At 36.6% G+C, this 19,835-nt stretch overlaps 1 protein-coding gene across 1 annotated transcript; it reads left to right on the top strand.

Annotated features, from left to right (window-relative positions):
- The first annotated feature begins 6,971 nt into the window (after window positions 1–6,971).
- On the top strand, window positions 6,972–8,904 carry LOC122057371. The gene is made up of 6 exons (XM_042619443.1): window positions 6,972–7,235; window positions 7,676–7,775; window positions 7,850–8,040; window positions 8,137–8,194; window positions 8,296–8,358; window positions 8,689–8,904. Exons 1-5 carry the CDS (start codon window positions 7,116–7,118, stop codon window positions 8,310–8,312), a joined length of 486 nt encoding a protein of 161 aa, XP_042475377.1. The 5' UTR covers window positions 6,972–7,115; the 3' UTR covers window positions 8,313–8,358; window positions 8,689–8,904.
- The last annotated feature ends 10,931 nt before the right edge of the window (window positions 8,905–19,835 follow it).

Genomic DNA, 19,835 nt, shown 5'->3' with positions numbered 1-19,835 from the left:
GACTATCGGGCATCGTATCTCCAATTTTACACGTAAAGAGGTCCCTTTTCTTTTCATGACTGCGAAAGAGATGAAATTAGGAGCAAGATGGATGTGTTGCATTAAAAGTACACTATCGTTTTGACACTCGTACACTCGATTTTTCTTTTTGAGCAAAAAAAAGAATAATGGACCAGAACGGAACATGCAGAACCAGGCCGTATGCAGTTGTTTCAAAGGTATAAGAGAATATTCCATATGCCATCAAAGTATGAGGGACCCACATTAGGTGCCACTTCCTCTTCCCTTGTGCGTGGAACACTATATTTTCTACTTTTTTGGAGATTTGGTTGAAGATCTCCTATTTTCCACTTACTTAAAGACAAGGGGCATGGACGGAATTTCCTCATAAATTAGAATATTGTCCAAATCTTTCAAGCAAAGAATGGAAAGTCTTCCAAGGTTGTGCGCAAGTTTGAAAAAGTGTGAGAAAAAAGGAAAAAAAATAGGAAAAAAGGAAAGAAATTGTTGGAGACCTCTTCTTTCCTACTTTCTCTCCTTTTCTCTCCATTCTCCCCCTCCACCTCATCAAAATCGTACAAGAGGATCTCCCTTGGGTGTCCTCCTCTACTCCCTCCCCATTCCTTATATAAGAGGGTCGACCATGCCAGAAATATCGTCCTTCTTTTCCTCTCTTCTTTTAGGTTTTTAGTTGTGCTTTTTTTTTTTTCTCTTAGTTCTTTGCCTTATTTTTTTTTATGCAAGCACTTTTGTAATCTTTTTTTTTTTATTATTAATGCAATTCTTTGTTTATACTATTCAAGTTTTTATTGCTTTATGTAATTGAAGTTGTAAGTTTAATTTCTAGTTTTAGGCTTAGTTCTAAGTGACAAGAACCAAGTGTGGAGCATCTCTTGTCAAGTTCAGTTTTCAAGTTCAGATTTGTCTTCTCCAGGCCTAGCAATTTCATAATTTTTTTTTATTCCAGATCTGATTTTTAGGGCTAGTAGTATTTCAAATCGATCAAGTTTTCAAGTTCAAGTAGGTAGGCTTCTTCATAAGTCTTCTCATCCCTCTCATTCCCTCTTCTTACTACCCATTCATTCTTAACTTAGGCTTTTAATTTCAGTTTTACTTTATCGTTTTCCCTTTCCCACAAGGTCCTTGGCTAAATGCATGTGTTGGCTTTGCCCCTCTCTAGCCATGGAACCATCTTTTTACTTTGATTATTTATATTGCATCCCTTTCTCTAAAGCTAAGTAGATAAGCCTTTGTAAGAGTACTCTCTGTTCAAGCAGGGAAGCTCGTATTATTTATAGTGCATGAGGGCTAAGTAGAGATACCTACTTGTGTGACTTTCTCTAGCTTTATTTATTTATTTTTTTTATGTATTTTATTTCAGCACTTTTCTTTTACTTTTTGTTTATGTGGTTTGAGTATTTAAATTTCTAGATGACGAATGGTTAGATTTTTAATTTCAATTGCAATTCCAATTTTCCTAGATGTGTTGGTTAGGACGTTTTTAGATGCATTTGTTCAGGGTGGTAGTTAGAAATAGATCATCATATTTAATCTGTGCACTTTCGCATTACTAGAAGAAGCCTAAAATAAAGTAGCTGCTCTTCTTGTATTCGAGCAATAGTTACACTGATCCGTTCGCTTGCAGTTACTTTTAAATCTTAAAAAAACACACACATTGCATGCACTACACTCATAAATGCATGCATAAGTTAGATTGACTCTAGGAGGTATCTATGACAAAGGAACTTAAATGTGTTGACTCTGCCACTCTCTCTAGACCAATCTGTGAGGGTCAATTAGTCACTCTAATTAACATATTTAAGAGGTAGACTTAATTGAAAAAGTATATGAAATCAAGTTGTAAAACTACCACAACTTGAATCAGGCCATTTGGATTACACTTGAAAAATTATGGTCATATGAGTACTAACAGACAGTTAAAACAGAAAATAGAAGTTTGTCGGTAACTACTAGATGCCTTCCGAAAATCTATCCGGGTAACCGAATGCCTCCTGGATGATTTCAGATAAAGTCCAACAGCTATATTTTCGAAGTCTAATGGATCTTTTTTCCCAACGGTCACATGATCCAGTAATTACTGGATCCTACCAGTAATTACTGGTAGAGAGAAATTTACCCATTAAGGCTAATGGGAAAATTTCTTCCCAAAATTGGTGATTCTCCTACCCAATTTAGGACTAACCTCCACCCATATAAATATTGACTAATGATTGTATTAAGTGAGTAACCATCATTATCAAAAGCCACTCAGTGAGAAACAAGTATTATAACATTGAGTTCAATCATTGTAATCAAATCTAATTTTCAAGAACTGAAGGTTGTGTGTAAGTCTTCCATTACATCTCATACATAAGGGAGACTTTTAAAAGGTGCATGCATCTTATTATACATTCCATATTCATTGCATGCACCCCACGAGGTAACTCGAAAAACTCTATTCCACTTTACATTTTATTTACACATGTCTAGACTGTAATTAGAATAGTATAGGATTCTCTTGTCCTTAAAATAATGTAAGGTGTCTCTCTATCGTAAAGGAGATTGTAAAGGTGTCTCTCTGCTAGTAAAGGGGATTATACAATTCTCTTATTCTAAAAAGATCGTATAAATATTTTTCCTCCCTACGTACTGTACTAAAAGGGAACAGCTAGTGAAATGTCTTATAAGAGGATCTTGTAGGAAGTGGACTAGACTCAGGTTGAGTCAAACCACTATAAATCTTGATGTTGTGTGGTTATGACCTTTATTCATTATACGATTTATCTCTCACAATCACACTTGAGATCCATAGTTTCGAAAAGATTTAAATTTTCACTAGCATAACATATTCACCCCCCTCTAGGTTATTTCACCATTTTCTTAACAAATTGTCGGTTTCTATATGTTTCGTTCAAGCATGAAATATGAGATTGGATATTAAGTAGGTTGTGCCCAACATTGTCACACCAAAGCACAAGGGATTGTGACAAAAAAAAAAATTCCCAATTCACAAAGAAAAGACCGTAGCCAAATGATTTCAGTGGCTGACACCGCAATGGCACGATACTCTACCTCAATAGAAGAATGAGAGATAGTCTTTTGGTAGTGAAAAGACCAAGAAATCATGTGAGACCCAAGTTGCACACACTACCCTATTATGGATTTTCGATCAATTGGACAACCAACCTAGTCCACGTCGAAGTAGGCAATGAGGGAAACCTCAGACCGAGAGCTGAAATAGAGATCCTCAGTTGGAGTATGTCAAAGATACCGTAATGTGTTTTACCACAGTCCAATGAACATCTGTGGGTTTGTGCATGAATTGTGCAACCTGATTAACGACAAAGCTGAGATCAGGATCCGTGATTGTAAGATATTGGAACACACCAACAACACGATGATATTCGGATCCATTAGACAATGGAGTCCCAGAGATGATCGATAAAGGAGTACCAGCAGCAATTGGTGTGTGTCCAGGCTTGACCATATCAATATTTTGTAGTAGATCAGAAGTATATCTCCGTTGGTTTGAATAATCCAATTTGAGTTCGAGATACCTTAACCCCTAAAAAGTATTGTAAGTCTCCCAACTCCTTAAGAGCTAATTCAGCTGATAGATGGCGAACCAGATCAGTAAAGGCACCAAGAGTATTACCAGTGAGGATGAGGTCATCAACATAAATAAGAAGGTACAACACCACACCATCCTTTCAAAATATGAAAAAAGACGTGTCAGTCTTTGAACCTTTAAATCCATAAGAAAGTAGGAATCCACTTAAGCGATTGAACCAGGCTCTAAGGGGGCCTGTTTGAGGCTGTAAAGAGATTTTCAAAGACAGCAAACATGACCAGGATAATTTGGATCCTCAAAGCCCGAATGTTTATGCATAAACACGGTCTCTATAATAGTTTTGTGAAGGAAAGCATTTTGAATATCGAATTGTTTCGATGGCCATTTCTGTGTTTCCGCAAGGGAGAGAATCAAACGAATTGTGGTGGTTCAAATTACAGGACTGAATGTCTCATTGAAATCTACACTCGGGCGTAGATGAAATCCCATGGCGACAAGGCGTGCCTTATGGCATTCAACCTAACCATCTGCCTTTCTTTTGAGCTGAAATACCGCTTTGCAACCAATTATATTTTGAGTGGAAGAGGAGGGAACCAATTCTCATGTGCCATTCCGAAGAAGAGCATTCAATTCTTCCTGCATAGCATGGCGCCATTGGGGAGAGCGAAAAGCCTGAGTATAGCAAGTAGGCTCAACCATATTATCCACAGAGGGAACCGCAGCGGCAGTGAGATTGAAGCGTTGTGGTGGCCGAATAGATCCAATACGAGTGTCATCATTGGATGAACAGAGGTCACTAGTTGTGGAGGAGCATTGGGTTAGGAAGATGAAGTAACAGGCAGGTCAGATACCGAAAGATCCACTTGAGATGGGCTTGTGGGTTCTATTGATGGGCCTGGTCGAGGTGGAATAATGGGTCCATTTGAGATGGTCTAATCAGATGGGCTGTCAAGTTGCATAACTAACACTAACTGACTGTTGTGATAGACCGAAAGCTAGACATATCAGCACATGGGGTTGTATTCGTGTGTGTTTGACAGAGTGTTGTGGTATATCTATAGCAATATCTACACCTCTTCAACCTTTTACATGTCATAAAAACCAAAGGTAATTGTGCTTGAACTACCACTATATTTATTTATTTCTTTCTGAAGATTTGGAGGTAGAGCCCACTTCATACTTTTGATAATTGTTATTTGGCAATTTCTTTGGGACTGAAATTTGGTGGACGCGTTCAAGTCATTATCATCTATCAATGGTAAAAATTCCAAGCCAATTTGAAATCCCAATCTGTGATTGTAGAGAGTTTGGGAAGTGAATTGATCATCGACTTAACAAAAGATGTTAATATGTTATGCTAAACCACAAAATTTGATAAGTGGTCCACGAGAGAATCCCACATATATCTCTGATTGTTGTTCATTTTATTCTATAGTACCATTATTCTGTTTTTTCCTTTTTGGTTTAGATATAATATCATTATTTCATATAAAAATAAATAAAAATAGTCTCCTCTTATCCTACCAAAACTAAAACAAAAATTTGTAAACAATAAATGCCACATATTCTGTTTTCGAAGATGGAATTCAAGGAATTAGTTAGACTAGATCTTGTCTGGTTTGAATTCTGGTCCTCCATATGCGCTGAAAATCATGTCATACCCAATCAATTGACATCCCTGAAACTTTTATCTCCTCCCCAACTTCCCAAAGGCTCTCGATCTATGTTCAAACTTCAAAGTATGTGTCCACGAGAGAAAGAGAGAGGGAGAAAGAGCAAGTTGAACAAGAAAGTGACCACGAGAGAGAAATCCTATGACAAGTTGGCCACAAAAGTGGACCCCATGACTTGAGGGCGGTGAAGAAGATAGAAGTAGATAAGGTTGTTTCTCCTTGCGCATTGTACCAAGGGTCACGCTCGCTCTCTCTCATCATACACTCATACATTACTCTCTCTCTCTCTCTCTCTCTCTCTCTCTCTCTCTCTTCAATTTCCGCTCACACACGTCAAGATTGATAGTTAACAAATCGAAGGCCACAAGCAGGAAATGTGGTGGTCACTGTTGCAAAACATAGAGATTTATTTTGAGAAGTAGAGGAAGACCATTGGAAGAGGGATAGGATGTACGGACGGAGTCACACCAAGAAAGAAAGAGAGGGTGAGGCCCTGAGGGTGAGAGGGCTGTGCTGTTGTTATCCGACGTGAGACGTGGTGTTAAAAAGCTGGGGCGGTAGCAAGAGGTCCCACATGGCACTGTTTTGGACCCCACATGTCGCTTATCTGTTAAGGTAGGAGATAGGGTGTCAATCCTGACCCTGCACCGGTAGACCCGACCCAGCCTGGATCACTTAACGCTTGACCTGAACCGACCCGTTTAATAAATGTATTGGGCTTAAGCTCGGCCCATTTATTAAACGGGCATTTACGGTATAGAGTAGTAGCCGATCGGGAACCCGATCGGCCTGACCCACTTAACCCAACCGACCCGATCCCTTTAAAAAAATTCTTAAATTGTAAATACCTATTCTACCACTAATACTATAAAATATGAGTAATGCTTAAATTGTAAATATCTTTTCTAAGAATCTTATATTCTTAGATTCTAAGAAAAATGCTTAAATGTTAAAGCCAATAGTTTAATCCGTTTAAAAAATGATTTTAAGGCAAGTCCGTTTAGAGTCCGTTTATAATTAAATAGGGTCATAGCCCGTTTAAGGCCCGTTTAAGGAAGCCCGATTAAAGCCCCGACATCGACCGATCCAATTATAAACCGTACCATGATCTCTAAACCTAGGTCCATTTAAGTAAACAGGTGTTCACAGTGCAAAGATTTTACACCGCTAGACCTAATTAGGCCCGATCGAGACTGGCCTAACCCAAATGATTGACAACCCCTAGTAGGAGACTGAAGATGGTGGGGATCATAGGAAGGAAGGAAGGAAGGGAGGGTTTGATTGTAAAATAAACAAAGGGAAGAGAGGGTAGAGAGAGAAAGTATCTGATGGATGGATATTGATATAATCGTCGGCGAGGAGGAAAGAGAAAGGACGGAAGGGAAGGGAAGGGAAGGGAAGGGAAGGGAAGGATCAGAGAAAAAGAACAAAACGGAACAGGAAATAATCCTCTGTTTTTCTCATCCCTGTTTTTCCTTATTTTGCTACCTGTAGAACGCGACACGTGGACAATTTTAAGACCAATGTACCGGATGTAATAATCCTTACCCAATCTTAACCGTTGATCTCCTTATTATCCACGTGTCGTGTTCTGCAGGTAGCAAAACAAGGAAAAACATGGATGAGAAAAACAGAGGATTTTGATCTGGAAAGGTGTGCTTTAAATGACGGCACATGGGCTGCCCCGACTGCCGTTTTCTTTTCCTTATAAATTCTTGAGCCAGTTTTCTCTTTCTCCTCAATCTTCCCTTCTTCCTCTGCCTCTTCCTCGCTCTTCCCACTCTCACCTCGTCTGCAATCTTAACCTTCTTCTTCCTCTGCTCTCGCTGTAAATCTTGTCCCTTTCCTTCTTTTAGGCGAAATTTAGAGATATGGAAGGAAAGAAGCAAGTGGGTTCGTCGTCCTCGTTCCCTTCTGATCTTTTCGGTTCCACCAAGGAATCATCACCATCCAAGGGAATTTTCGGGTCTGTATTTCTGCCTGCATCAAAGGTATTGTTATTCCCTTCTTTTTCTTCTTCTTCTTCTTCTTCTTCTTCTTCTTCTAGTGTCATTACGATTTTCTGTTTCTATTCCCCACTTGAGTCTGCTCCTTATTATCTTCAATTGATGGAGTCCTTAACTTCTCTCCTTCGCTCGCTTCGTTGTCCTCGTTCCCTTTTGTTATATATTTTATGGGTTTTGCTTAATTGAGTAGTTTCTGCATGTTAGGTTGTTACAGATCGATGCCCTCTTCTGTGACTTCTCCATTGCCAATCCCACTCCTCTGTTTCTAACTTACAATCCTGCCCTTTTTTGATATGGAAAATCTCTCCTTATTATAATTCCTTTTCTTTTATAGGCTTTTGTTAATCCATGGTTCATTTTATTTTTTTATTTTTTATTTTTTATTTTTTTTTTTTTTTTTTCAAATTGCTGTCTTGGGATTCCAGATGGTAGGGAGGGATTCATCACACTCTGAGCTGTTGGGATCTTTGAGAAAACAAGATTCAGTGAAGGATATCTGGAACAACAAACATGGATCAGCACCAGGTTTGTATGAAAATGATCATGAATTAGTTGTTCTTGTGAACATCTAATCTGCAATTTGAATTGTGTGTTTTCAGATGGCAGCAATGCTCAAAGCAGAGAATTAGGTAATAAGAGTAGCATACCCAACAAGGATAGCAATCCCAATATTTATCATCAGGATGAGTCAATGGGACCATGCTATCTCAGCTCCTCTCTTTACTATGGTGGACAAGACATCTATTCCAGTTCCTCAAGTACCCAGGCATCATCTGGATCTACCCTTCTTGTAAGTATCGTCATCTATTTACTTCAGCCACATCTGCAACAAAATTTAGGAGAAAAAAAAAATCTAAACTTAATATACAAATCTTGATTTCATCAGTACAAGCAAGATGGGGGAGAGGATCCAAATGATGCTTCAAGAGGAAATTGGTGGCAAGGTATATTTTGTAAGAGAGAAGGATGTCTTGAAGGACCATAAAAGTTTGGGAACCAGAATACTGACTAAACTACTATTTGTCAAAAAATTCCTTTTTTGCAGGTTCACTCTATTACTGAGACCTTAATCAACACATGCATGATCATGTATTCATCTATGTATAAGGTACTTAGAAGCCTAAACGACAGAAATCTTAAAAGTGAAAAACCTTTTCGAAATTAAAATGGATTTTGTGATCTACTGTTCACTTTTTCTTCTTTTGGGGGTTGGGGCATGGAAGGTTGGAAGCTACAGGTCGATAAAAAATTGAAGATCACACTTTGTTGTGATAATTAATTAAGTTCCCAAGTGTATGTAGGCAATATAGAAAGATTAATTTGCACCAAGTAGTGCTTTGACATGTCAGACTGCAATAATTTTGTTTTCTATTGTCCATCAAAAAACCTGTGTTTATAGAATGAATTGATTAATTTTGTGGTGTTTGTTTGACTGTAGGAATTAGATGACGTCCTGGCAATGACTTTTGTCGGCCATGTGAGATATGGAAGGTATAACCAAGCCTCCTATGTTATTTGATCTTGTTTTACAGGAGGCTTTACTGCATGTAAGAAGATGCTTGTGATTTGAATTTTATTGCTGCTTTTAGGTTGTGTGTAACTTGGATTCTACTATATATGTGAAATATGTAAATGGAAAATAATTTTCTTTAAAGAGGCAATTCTAAAACTCCTAACATTCTTTTAAGAGGCAATTTTCTACATCCATGCGGAAGAGAGAATTTTTTGCCTTTGGAGAATGTTGAGAATAGAGTGAAGGTTATTTTCAACTTCGTATATTTGGAGGTAGAGTAATAATAATCTTGGATGGGTCGGTAAAGTCCCCTGGTGAAGGAAAACTTTTTCCATCCTTTTATGTATTATTCTACTGTAAATCATGTCAGACAACCCACGTGGACTTTGGGACTTCAAAGATGACTGTAGGACTTTTCATGTTAGGAGTTGTGCTACGCTATCCATCTAAGGGAAGTGGAAGAAATCATTTTGAAAAGAAAAAACAAATAAAAATAAATTAGAGTAATTTATATGTCCCTCTCTGTAATTTGCTCTTATTACAGATCCCTCCTCTTGTGTTTTCAGAAATTACATCTCCCTTTCTTTTACTATGTTAGATTTTATTAAGTAGACTTATTCCGTTAAGTTTATACTATTAACTCATAAGTTTTTCTAATATTTCAATAATAATAATCATATTACCTTTCAATATTGTGTTTTAACTCATTCACCCTTTTAAAACAAAACCTTAATATTAATAGTATATTGATCATTCTCACTTCAACCCACCCCCCTGTCCGGCAAATGGTGAATGGCGCATTAAGTATAGAACTAAGGCGGCCTCTTCTCCGGCGATGTTGGGGTAAAACTGACCCTAATTGGTGAACTCCAATATCCCAACTTATTTAACCCCATTTGACAAATTCTTCAGAACATTGAGAAATTAACAGAAGTGCTATTCTAGATTAAGTTCCCTTGATCAACCCCCAAATCTAAACATAAACACTAGAAGAAAGCTTAATTGTGTCACCAAAAAAACAGAAGAATGCTTGATTGCTACGGAAAAAATCATTTCTTAATTACTGGGGGAAAATCTAGAAACTGTACATCGCATTAATCACACAGAACAAAATTTTCTGAAAAGTGGCTCAAAGTCCCATCCCTCCTCTACCCACTTGGTTTTCCCAACAACCAAACCGTACAAAGGAAATCATAATTGGGTTAGTTTGAGGGGTATGAGATGTGAGGTGCAGCAGCTTCACTAGCAGCTCTATTGATGTGGTTGTGACCTTTGAGAGAAGAGGGAGGAGAAAGAATGAGCCAATCCTATCACTATCCCTACGTTCACCTCCTCCTCCTCCTTTGGAATTGACCGACCAGAGTGAGTCCTTGGTTTAAATCTTCCTCCGTTTATTGTCATTGTTCTAGCACCAGTTGTCATCTCTATGTCTCTCTTTTAGTTATCTTCTTCTTACTCACGGGAAGCACAGACCAAGGCGGTGGTGCTCTCTCTCCTTTCTCCTGAGGAGGATTAAGGATTTACCGAATTCAAAACTGAAAAATTGCAGAGATGCTTTGGTACTGGGAGAACAGTAAATGATATGCTTTGATAGAGTGAGAATACTGAATGAAACATACAATAGAAGTAGCAGTCGCATGGAATCACGTCGCCTACCGGAGATGGTGACTATCTCTTTCACAATCGTCGAAGATATGGTTAGGTTTTCACTACCTCCTACACTTTTCTCATTTCAATTTTGAGGAAAAGTGTTTTAAGAAACAAATAGGGTAAAATATGTAATTATTTTAGTTGAATATTTCATAAGGCTAAAATCATCTTTTATACATCAAAACTAACACCAAACTAACATCGTCAGCTGATAGGAGAGGGAGATGTAATTTTTGAAAATATGGGGAATAGATTTGTAATAAGAGAAAAGTGCAGGGGAGAAGAATGTAAATTACTCAATAAATTATTATAAAAAAAAAAGAAGTTTCCTACTCATGGGCCCCTGAGCCCATATATAAGTGCACAAAATAACCGCCTCACCCGATGTGATACGAGTGTTGATGCCTCTATAGCGCTCTCATTAGCCCCTAAGCTGGTGCAAGTTGTTTGAGATTTTAAATGTAATCGCAAGCTTACAGATCAGTGTAGCTACGAGTCGAACTCAGAGAGAGCAGCCACTTTATTTATTTTTTTATTTTTATTTTTTATTTTTTGCTTCTTTTAATAATGTGAAAGTAAACCTATTAATGATTGTGATCTAATTCTAACTACTGTCCTAAACATATGTATCTAAAATAACGTCTTAACCATTTGTCATCTAAGAATTTAAAGACGCAAGCCACGCAATTAAAATTGAATAAATAAATAACTAAAAATAAATAACCCACACAATTAAAAAAAAAAACAATAAAGGAAAAAAATGTTGAAATAAAAATAAAGTAAAAGAAATGAGATAAAGCTAAAGAGAGACTCAGAAGTAGGTTTCTCTACTTAGCCCAAGTGATGCATCATAATATGAACTTCCCTACTTGACCAGAGAGTCACTCTTACAAGGGTTACATTACTTGGCTTTAGGGAAAGGGAGACAAATAAAATAAAAGCAATAAATTGATGGTTTTATGGCTAGGAGGGGCAAAGCCAACACATACACTAGCCATGAACCTTGGGGGAAAGAGATAGAAATAATGCAACGACTGAAATGAAAATCCTAAATAAAGAAAGAAAGGATAGTCAGAAGAGGGAAAGAGAGGGGGGAGAGAAGATTACTGAAGGAGCCTACTTACTTGAATCAATGCTTGAACTTGAAAGCTTGGGTGATTTGAGATACTACCTAGTACTAAAAACCAGATCTGGAATAAACCAAATCTGAAATTTTTAGTACTAGAGAAAACAAATCTTGAAACAAAAAAAAAAAAAAAAAAAAAAAAAAAAAAAAAAAAAAAAAAAAAAAAAAAAAAAAAAAAAAAAAAAAAAAAAAAAAAAAAAACTGAACTTCAAATAAAAAGATACTCCACGGCTTGTGATCTTGTCACCTATAGAACTATAACTTTAAAAATTACAACTCAATTGCATAAATCATAAACATAAAAGGCTGAATAAGAATAAAATAGTGCTTGCATTAATTGACATAAAAATCTATTACAAAAATGATTAAAGCAAAAATAAAGAAGAACTAAAACTAAAGAGAGAGAGAGAGAGAGAGAGAGAGAGAGAGAGAAGAGAACTAAGCATAAACTAGAAAATAAACTAAGGGGAATAATAAAAAAAAATAGGAGGGGGGAAGAAGGGATTTTTATAGGGCTTTGGTCTTGCCTCCTTCCTTCTGCAAGTCTTCTTTAAGAAAAGAAAGAAAATTAAATTAAATTAAATCTTGGTAAAAATCCTCATTCTCTGAGATATTATGTGAGGAAAGAGAGAATCTGTTTTTAAAATTAACAAATTCTATTCCTTCCCTGCAATATTGACCAATATCTTGCAATCTTGATTAAATCATAAAGGAATCTCTACATAGCATTTTCAAGATCTTGTGAAGTGGCAAGGAGAGAGAATAATCTTCAGAATTTTGTAGGAGAGATGATGTGGTACTAATGAATGGGTCTCACCTTTGGACAAGTTAGTTAAAGCTTGGACCGGTTCTTGATTCACTTTAAGCACTTTCTCTTGTAGACTTAAAAACAAAAATAATAAAAGTAGTACTATCCAAAGAAGGGAAAAATATACCCTTATATCCCTAAGATTTCACACATTATTGTGCTTATCAAATTCTTCCATACTTGACTTTTGCTCGTCCTCGAGTAAGACAAATAAATAAAGAAACGAAAGAAAAAGCCTAACTCACTTTCGTAGGAATCACGGTTGCATTTAGCACTTGCAACAAGCCTTTAAACCCCTAAGTTACCCTAGTGGACGAATTGTGTCTTGTGGGTGTTTGCAGTGAATATACACCCAAAATTCAAATTAACTTAAAAAATTACCATTTAAAGTTTTCAATAACTACAAAACACACACCCTCTTTCAATTAAAGCACATCAACTGAGAAACCCCCACACTTGAACTTTAATACTCCATCTAGATTTAGGAACAATCACACATCTCAAATAGGGATGACCCTTGTATCTTCTAAAGCACGATCAATCCTAAGGCAAACCACATTGTAAGGTAGGAACCATGAACTAGGGTTTTGGAGTGTTAACAAATCATAAACAACAAGCATAATGGTATCTTTTTTTTAGTAGAGAACTCATTCTACTCCTTTACATTGGGCCTGAATAACATGGTGGAGCAAACACCAGAAACCCAAGTTACTAAGTAGCTTCGCTTTATGCATATGCCAACAAAGACAGTGATACTAAGTTTTTTTCGGAAGTGTTTCTTCCTAAGAGGTTCGATCAAAACACCCCGCTTCATGAGGCGCAATGTTCTATCTAGCTCCTAGAAATTCTATATTTACTTTCTACTTTTTGACCAATTTTTACTTTCTTTGCATATCCATATCATATATTTTTATATCATGCCAAGAATATGGTCTCAACTCCTAACCTAAAAACAAGGACACCAACTAACAAATGGTCCTACACCTTAAGAAAGTATTTCTAAATCATTTAAGTGAGGTCCCACTTCAAGACATATATTCATTACCATTCTCCCAATAGGGATTATAGTACCAAGATAGGTCCTAGATCTTAATTTTTTTTTTTTTTTTTTGTAGGGTGTGTATAAAGCACTGGAAAACTCTTAAAAGTAATCTCAAGTTCTAAACAATCAAACCCTCCCCCATACTTAAATTGTGCAATGTCCTCAATGCAGAAAAAAAAATGATAAGATAATAGAACATGAAGGACAAAGGAGAAGAAATTATCAAATGGGATCAAATATCATCATAAAGAGACTCATGGAGAATCATGACCTTTGCATCATGCATTGAAGGCAACTCAAGGAATGGCTTCAAACGGTGCCCATTAACTTTAAAAATTTCCCGAGTGGATGGATTCATAACCTCTATGGCACCATGGGGGAATACTGTTTGCACAAGGTAAGGACCTTCCCACCGAGAACAAAGTTTTCCTAGAAAGATATGCAATCTATTTAGTAACTTGGGTTTCTGGTGTTTGCTCCACCATGTTATTTACGCCAAATGTAGTGGAGTAGAATGAGTTCTCTACTAAAAAAAAAAAGATATCATTATGCCTTGTTGTTTATGATTAATTAACGCTCAAAAACCCTAGTTCATGGTCCCTACCTTACAATGTGGTTTGCCTTAGAATTGGTCGTGCTTTAGAAGATACAAGGGTCATCCCTATTTGAGATGTGTGATTGTTCCTAAATTTAGATGGAGTATAAAAGTTCAAGTGTGGGGGTTCCTCGGTTGATGTGCTATAATTGAAAGAGGGTGTGTGTTTTGTAGTTATTGAAAATTTTAAATGGTAATTTTTCAAGTTAATTTGAATTTTGGGTGTATATTCACTGCAAAGACCCACGAGACACAACTCGTCCACTAGGGTAAGTTAGGGGTTTAAAGGCTTGTTGCACGTGCTAAATGCAACCGTGATTCCTACAAAAGTGAGTTAGGCTTTTTCTTTGGTTTCTTTATTTATTTATCTTGCTCGAGGACGAGCAAAAGTCAAGTATGGGGAATTTGATGAGCACAATAATGTGTGAAATCTTATGGTTATAAGTGTTTAAAGTGAATCAAGAACCGGTCCAAGCTTGAACTAACTTGTCCAAAGGTGAGACCCACTCATTAGTACCACATTCTCTCTCCTACAAAATCTTGAAGATTATTCTCTCTCTTTGCCACCTCACAAGATCTTGAAGATGTTATGCAGAGATTCATTTTTTATTTAATCAAGATTGCAAGATATTGGTTAATATTGCAGGGAATTAATAGAATTTGTTAATTTTGGAAACAGATTCTCTCTTTCCTCACACAATATCTCAGAGAATGAGGATTTTTACTAAGATTTAATTTAATTTTATTTTCTTTCTTTTCTTAAAGAAGACTTGTAGAAGGAAAGAGGCAAGACCAAAGCCCTATAAAAGCCCCTTCCTCCCCCTCTTATTTTTTATTATTTCCCTTAGTTTATTTTCTAGTTTATGCTTAGTTCTCTTCTCTCTCTCCCTCTCTTACTCTCTTTAGTTTTAATTCTTTTATATTTTTGTTTTAATCAATTTTGTAATAGGTTTTTATGTCAATTAATGCAAGTACTCTTTTATTCTTATTCAACATTTTATGTTTATGATTTATGCAATTGAGTTGTAATTTTTAAAGTTATAGTTTTAGGCTTAGATCTAGGTGACAAGATCAAGAGCTGTGGAGCATCTTTTTTTTTTTTTCAAGTTCATTTTTTTTTTCAAGATTTGTTTTCTCTAGTACTAAAAATTTTAGATTTGGTTTATTCCAGATATGGTTTTTAGTACTAGTAGTATCTCAAATCACCAAAGCTTTTAAGTTCAAGCATTGATTCAAGTAAGTAGGCTCCTTCAGTAATCTTCTCTCCCCCCTCTCATTTCCTCTTTTAACTACCATTTATTTCTTAATTTAGGATTTTAATTTCAGTTGTTATATTATTCCTTTCCCTTTCCCTCAAGGTTCATGGCTAGTGTATGTGTTGGCTTTACCCCTCCTAGCCATAGGACTATCATTTATTGTTTTTATTTTATTTGCCTCCCTTTCCCTAAAGCCAAGTAGAGTAACCGTTGTAAGAGTGACTCTCTGGTCAAGTAGGGAAGCTCATATTATGATGCATCCCTCGGGCTAAGTAGAGAACCTACTTGTGAGTCTCTCTCTAGCTTTATCCCTTTTCTTTTACTTTATTTTTATTTCAATATTTTTTTCGTTCATTACTTTTTAATTTCATGGGGTGTTTATTTTCAGCTATTTATTTATTTAATTTTAATTTCGTGGCTTGCGTGTTTAAATTCTTAGATAACAAATGGTTAGGACGTTATTTTAGATACATATGTTTAGGATGGCAATTAGAATTAGATCACAATCATTAATCGGTTCATTTTTGCATTATTAAAAGAAGCAAAAAAAATATAAAGTGGCTGCTCTCTTTGTGTTTGACCCGTAGCTACATTGATCCGTACGTTTGCGGTTACATTTAAAATCTCAAACAAGTTTTTGGCACCATTGTCAGGGAACGAACCTGGGTCACCCGCGTGATAGGCGGGAATACTTACCACTATAATGTCTAAAACAATAAAATCGACTGAAAAAATAAATTCTCCTACCTTAAGTAGGATATTTTCGACCATCCCTTTTGGAATCTTGACAGAACGTTCGGCAAACTGGAGAGTTGTCCCTGTAGCTTTCAAATCTCCTAATTCAAGTTGTTGATAAACATGATAAGGTAGAAGGTTTACACTTGCACCAAGGTCAAGTAAGGCATGATCAATACGAGTGTTGCCAATGACACAAGAGATGGTGGGACACCTGGGATCCTTATACTTGGCTGTTATAGGTTGTGTGATCATTGAACTGATATTAGTTGCCAAGAATGCCTTTTTGGGCACACTTTTGGTACGCTTGTGAGTGCATAAGTCTTTGAGGACTTTGGCATAGGTTGGGATTTAAGTTATGACATCCAAAAGAGGGATGTTTACCTATACCTTCTTGAAGACTTCTAAAATTTTTTTCATTGAATCTGTCTTCTTTTTATTCATCAAACGGTTAGGATAGGGGACATGAGGAACATAAACATTGTCACAAGTTCTCTCATTAATAGAATTATTTTTTATGGCTTCCATCAAATCATCCTTAATCTCTTTAGGTCCATCTGGCGAACCTAGAATTGGAGGCACAGTAGTAGCCTCGATAGTCGGAGGGTCAACAGAAAGGTCAGATGGTGGAGAATGAGTGGTACCATTCCGTAGATACTCTCAGTCATTCTGTAGGGTATATATAGCATTACACTGGTTGGAGGGCCCTTGGTGTTGTTGACTCTATACAACATTGAGCTGAGGAGCAGGTAGCACTTGTGGAGTCAGCACCTGATGTCTAAGATTCGGCTCTGGCTGACTAGGCAATTTTCCTTTCTCTTTCTCATGCATGATTGTGACAAGTTGGGTGAGTTATCTCTCCACATTATTGTGACCTGTCATGAGAAAGGCCATTCTTTTCTCTAGCTCACTAATTCTTACCGCTTTTCCAATGGATGTAAATCCCAAGGGTTGTTGATAAGGAGCTTGGAGAGGGGGCCTAGCAAAATTTGACTGAAGACCTAGATTAGGCCGAGGGAAAGAATTAGATAGTGATGTAAAATTGGGCCTCTGGGGACTAGGCTACCCTGGGTTGTGAAAGTTTGATGGACCTCCTTGATTCCCTTGGCTTCATAAAAAATTAGGGTGATTTCTCCACCCTGGATTGTAAGTGTTGTTAAACGGGTTGTTCGGGTAAAGAGCATTAACACTTTCATTGTCCCCAGAACTGTTGGGGCATTCTTCCATTACATATCCAGGGGAGTGACACCAATTGCACATAGAGACCTGATTTTGGACTTGGTGGACTGGGGTATGTGCTTTAGGGACAATGGCTTCTATTCTCTTAATGAGGCTATCTAAATAGGCCTCCTTGACTACTATCCCATCGACATAGTCCCCTTTACCTCCTATAGTTCTCTCACTTTCCTGAGTAGACTCCCATTCTCTTGTCTTTTCAGCTAGGTCAACCAAAAAGTTTCAAGCTTCATTTTCGTCCGCATAAGCTGTGAAGCCTGTAGGACACATAGACTCTAACATCTGCTTGGTATGGTAGTCTATCCCTTCATAAATTATTTGGCAAAGATGTCATTTGTCAATCCTATAATGGGGACACTCTTGGAGAAGGTCTTGGAATCTTTCCATGAGTTTAAAAAATGACTCTTGAGGTTTTTGTCGAAACTGCATGATCTCGCTCTTAAGTTTGTTTGTTTTATGCAAGGAAAATTTTTTTCTTAAAAACGCTACCATAAACTGATCCCATGTGGTAATGGAATTAGTTGGCAGCCCATATAACCATCTTTTTGCTCCATCCTTGAGCGAAAAGGTAATACAGCTAAGTTTAACAGCATCATCACTGAGCTGTTGTATCTTAATGAGGACACAAACCTCCTCAAATTCTTTCAGGAACAAATAAGCATCTTCGGAGGATAGCCCATGGAAGTGGGGTAACATAGTGATGAATTGAATTTTAAGCTCATAATTGTTCCCTGTGACAGCTGGTAATCTAATGCAAGAAGGTTGGGTTGTCCTAGCTGGGTAGAATCTATCTTTAAAGTAGGCTTAGGTTGTTCTGCCATTCTTAAAATAGGTACTCTTACTAAAAGATTGGTAGAATCATGGGTCCACACACTCATGCAACAAAAAATTACCCACAACTAGAGTAAGACAAGCACAAAAGAATGAAAAGAAAAACTCTTTTTTTTTCTTTTGGCTTTTTGAGAGCTTACCGGTAGGGATCTAGGGTTGCTCAGGTCAATTCCTGAGGTACTGCTACAGGGCGAAACCTGTCTTTATCATACTATGAGGCATGGCGACATCCACTGATACAACTATTAATGCAAGTCAATCTTCTCAGAAATTCAATAAAATAAAAGAAAAAACAAAACAAAGCAAACAAAGCACTCCAATTTACCCAAAGAAAGTGAAAAATAACATGGAACTGTCTCTCCAATAACGACGGTAAAAAACTTGTTTGAGATTTTATATGTAACCGCAAGCGTACGGATCAGTGTAGCTACGGGTCGAACTCAGGGAGAGCAGTCACTTTTTTTTATTTTTTTAATAATGCGAAAGTGAACCTATTAATGGTTGTGATCTAATTCTAACTACCGTTATAAACATATTTATCTAAAATAACGTCCTAACCATTCGTCATCTAAGAATTTAAACACGCAAGCCACGTAATTAAAATTAAATAAATAAATAGCTAAAAATAAACACCCCATGCAATTAAAAAACAATGAACGAAAAAAATGCTGAAATAAAAATAAAGTAAAAGAAAGGGGATAAAGCTAGAGAGAGACTCAGAAGTAGGTTTCTCTACTTAGCCAGAGGGATGCATCATAATATGAGCTTCCCTACTTGACCAGAGAGTCACTCTTACAAGGGTTACTCTACTTAAGCTTTAGGGAATGAGAGACAATTAAAATAAAAGCAATAAATTGATAGTTCTATGGCTAGGAGGGGTAAAGCTAACACATACACTAGCCATGAACCTTGGGGAAAAGGGATAGCAATAATGGAATGACTAAAATAAAAATCCTAAATTAAGAAAGAAAGGGTAGTCAGAAGAGGGAATGAGAGGGGGGAGAGAAGACTACTGAAGGAGCCTACTTACTTGAATCAATGCATGAACTTGAAAGCTTTGGTGATTTGAGATACAACTAGTACTAAAAACTAGAAAGAAAATTAAATTAAATTAAATCTTGGTAAAAATCCTCATTCTCTGAGATATTGTGTGAGGAAAGAGAAAATCTGTTTTTAAAATTAACAAATTCTATTCCTTCCCTGCAATATTAACCAATATTTTGCAATCTTGATTAAATCAGAAAGGAATCTCTGCATAGCATCTTCAAGATCTTATGAGTTGACAAGGAGAGAGAATAATTTTCAGGATTTTATAGGAGAGAGGATATGGTACCAATGAGTGGGTTCTACCTTTGGACAAGTTAATTCAAAATTGGACATGTTAAGCATTTTCTCTTGTAGATTGGAAAACTAAAATAAATAAATAAATAAATAAATATATAAATAAATAAATAAAAGTAATACTATCCAAAGTGGGGCAAAATGTACACTTATATTCCTAAGATTTCACACATTATTATGCTCATCACAAGCTCACGTGAATAAGCAGCAAGCTCTTTCCCAATCATTATTTATTTGTTAAAGGAAAAATCTTATAACCAAAGTTGGTGAAAGGCCGAGAGCACTCAGAGGAGTGCTTCTATATCATTGGTACCTAAAGAATGATTCTATATAGACAATTTGGGTTATAAAGAATTGCTCTTATGTGTGGCTAAAAGTTTTGAAGTATTGGAAGACAATGTGGAGCCATGTGTATAATTTATTATTAGCATTGGCCTTAAGAATTTTTTGCA

Source organism: Macadamia integrifolia, chromosome 12 (assembly GCF_013358625.1).
Source record: "Macadamia integrifolia cultivar HAES 741 chromosome 12, SCU_Mint_v3, whole genome shotgun sequence".
Lineage (NCBI taxonomy): Eukaryota > Viridiplantae > Streptophyta > Magnoliopsida > Proteales > Proteaceae > Macadamia > Macadamia integrifolia.
This window is presented reverse-complemented; position numbering and strand designations above follow the sequence as displayed.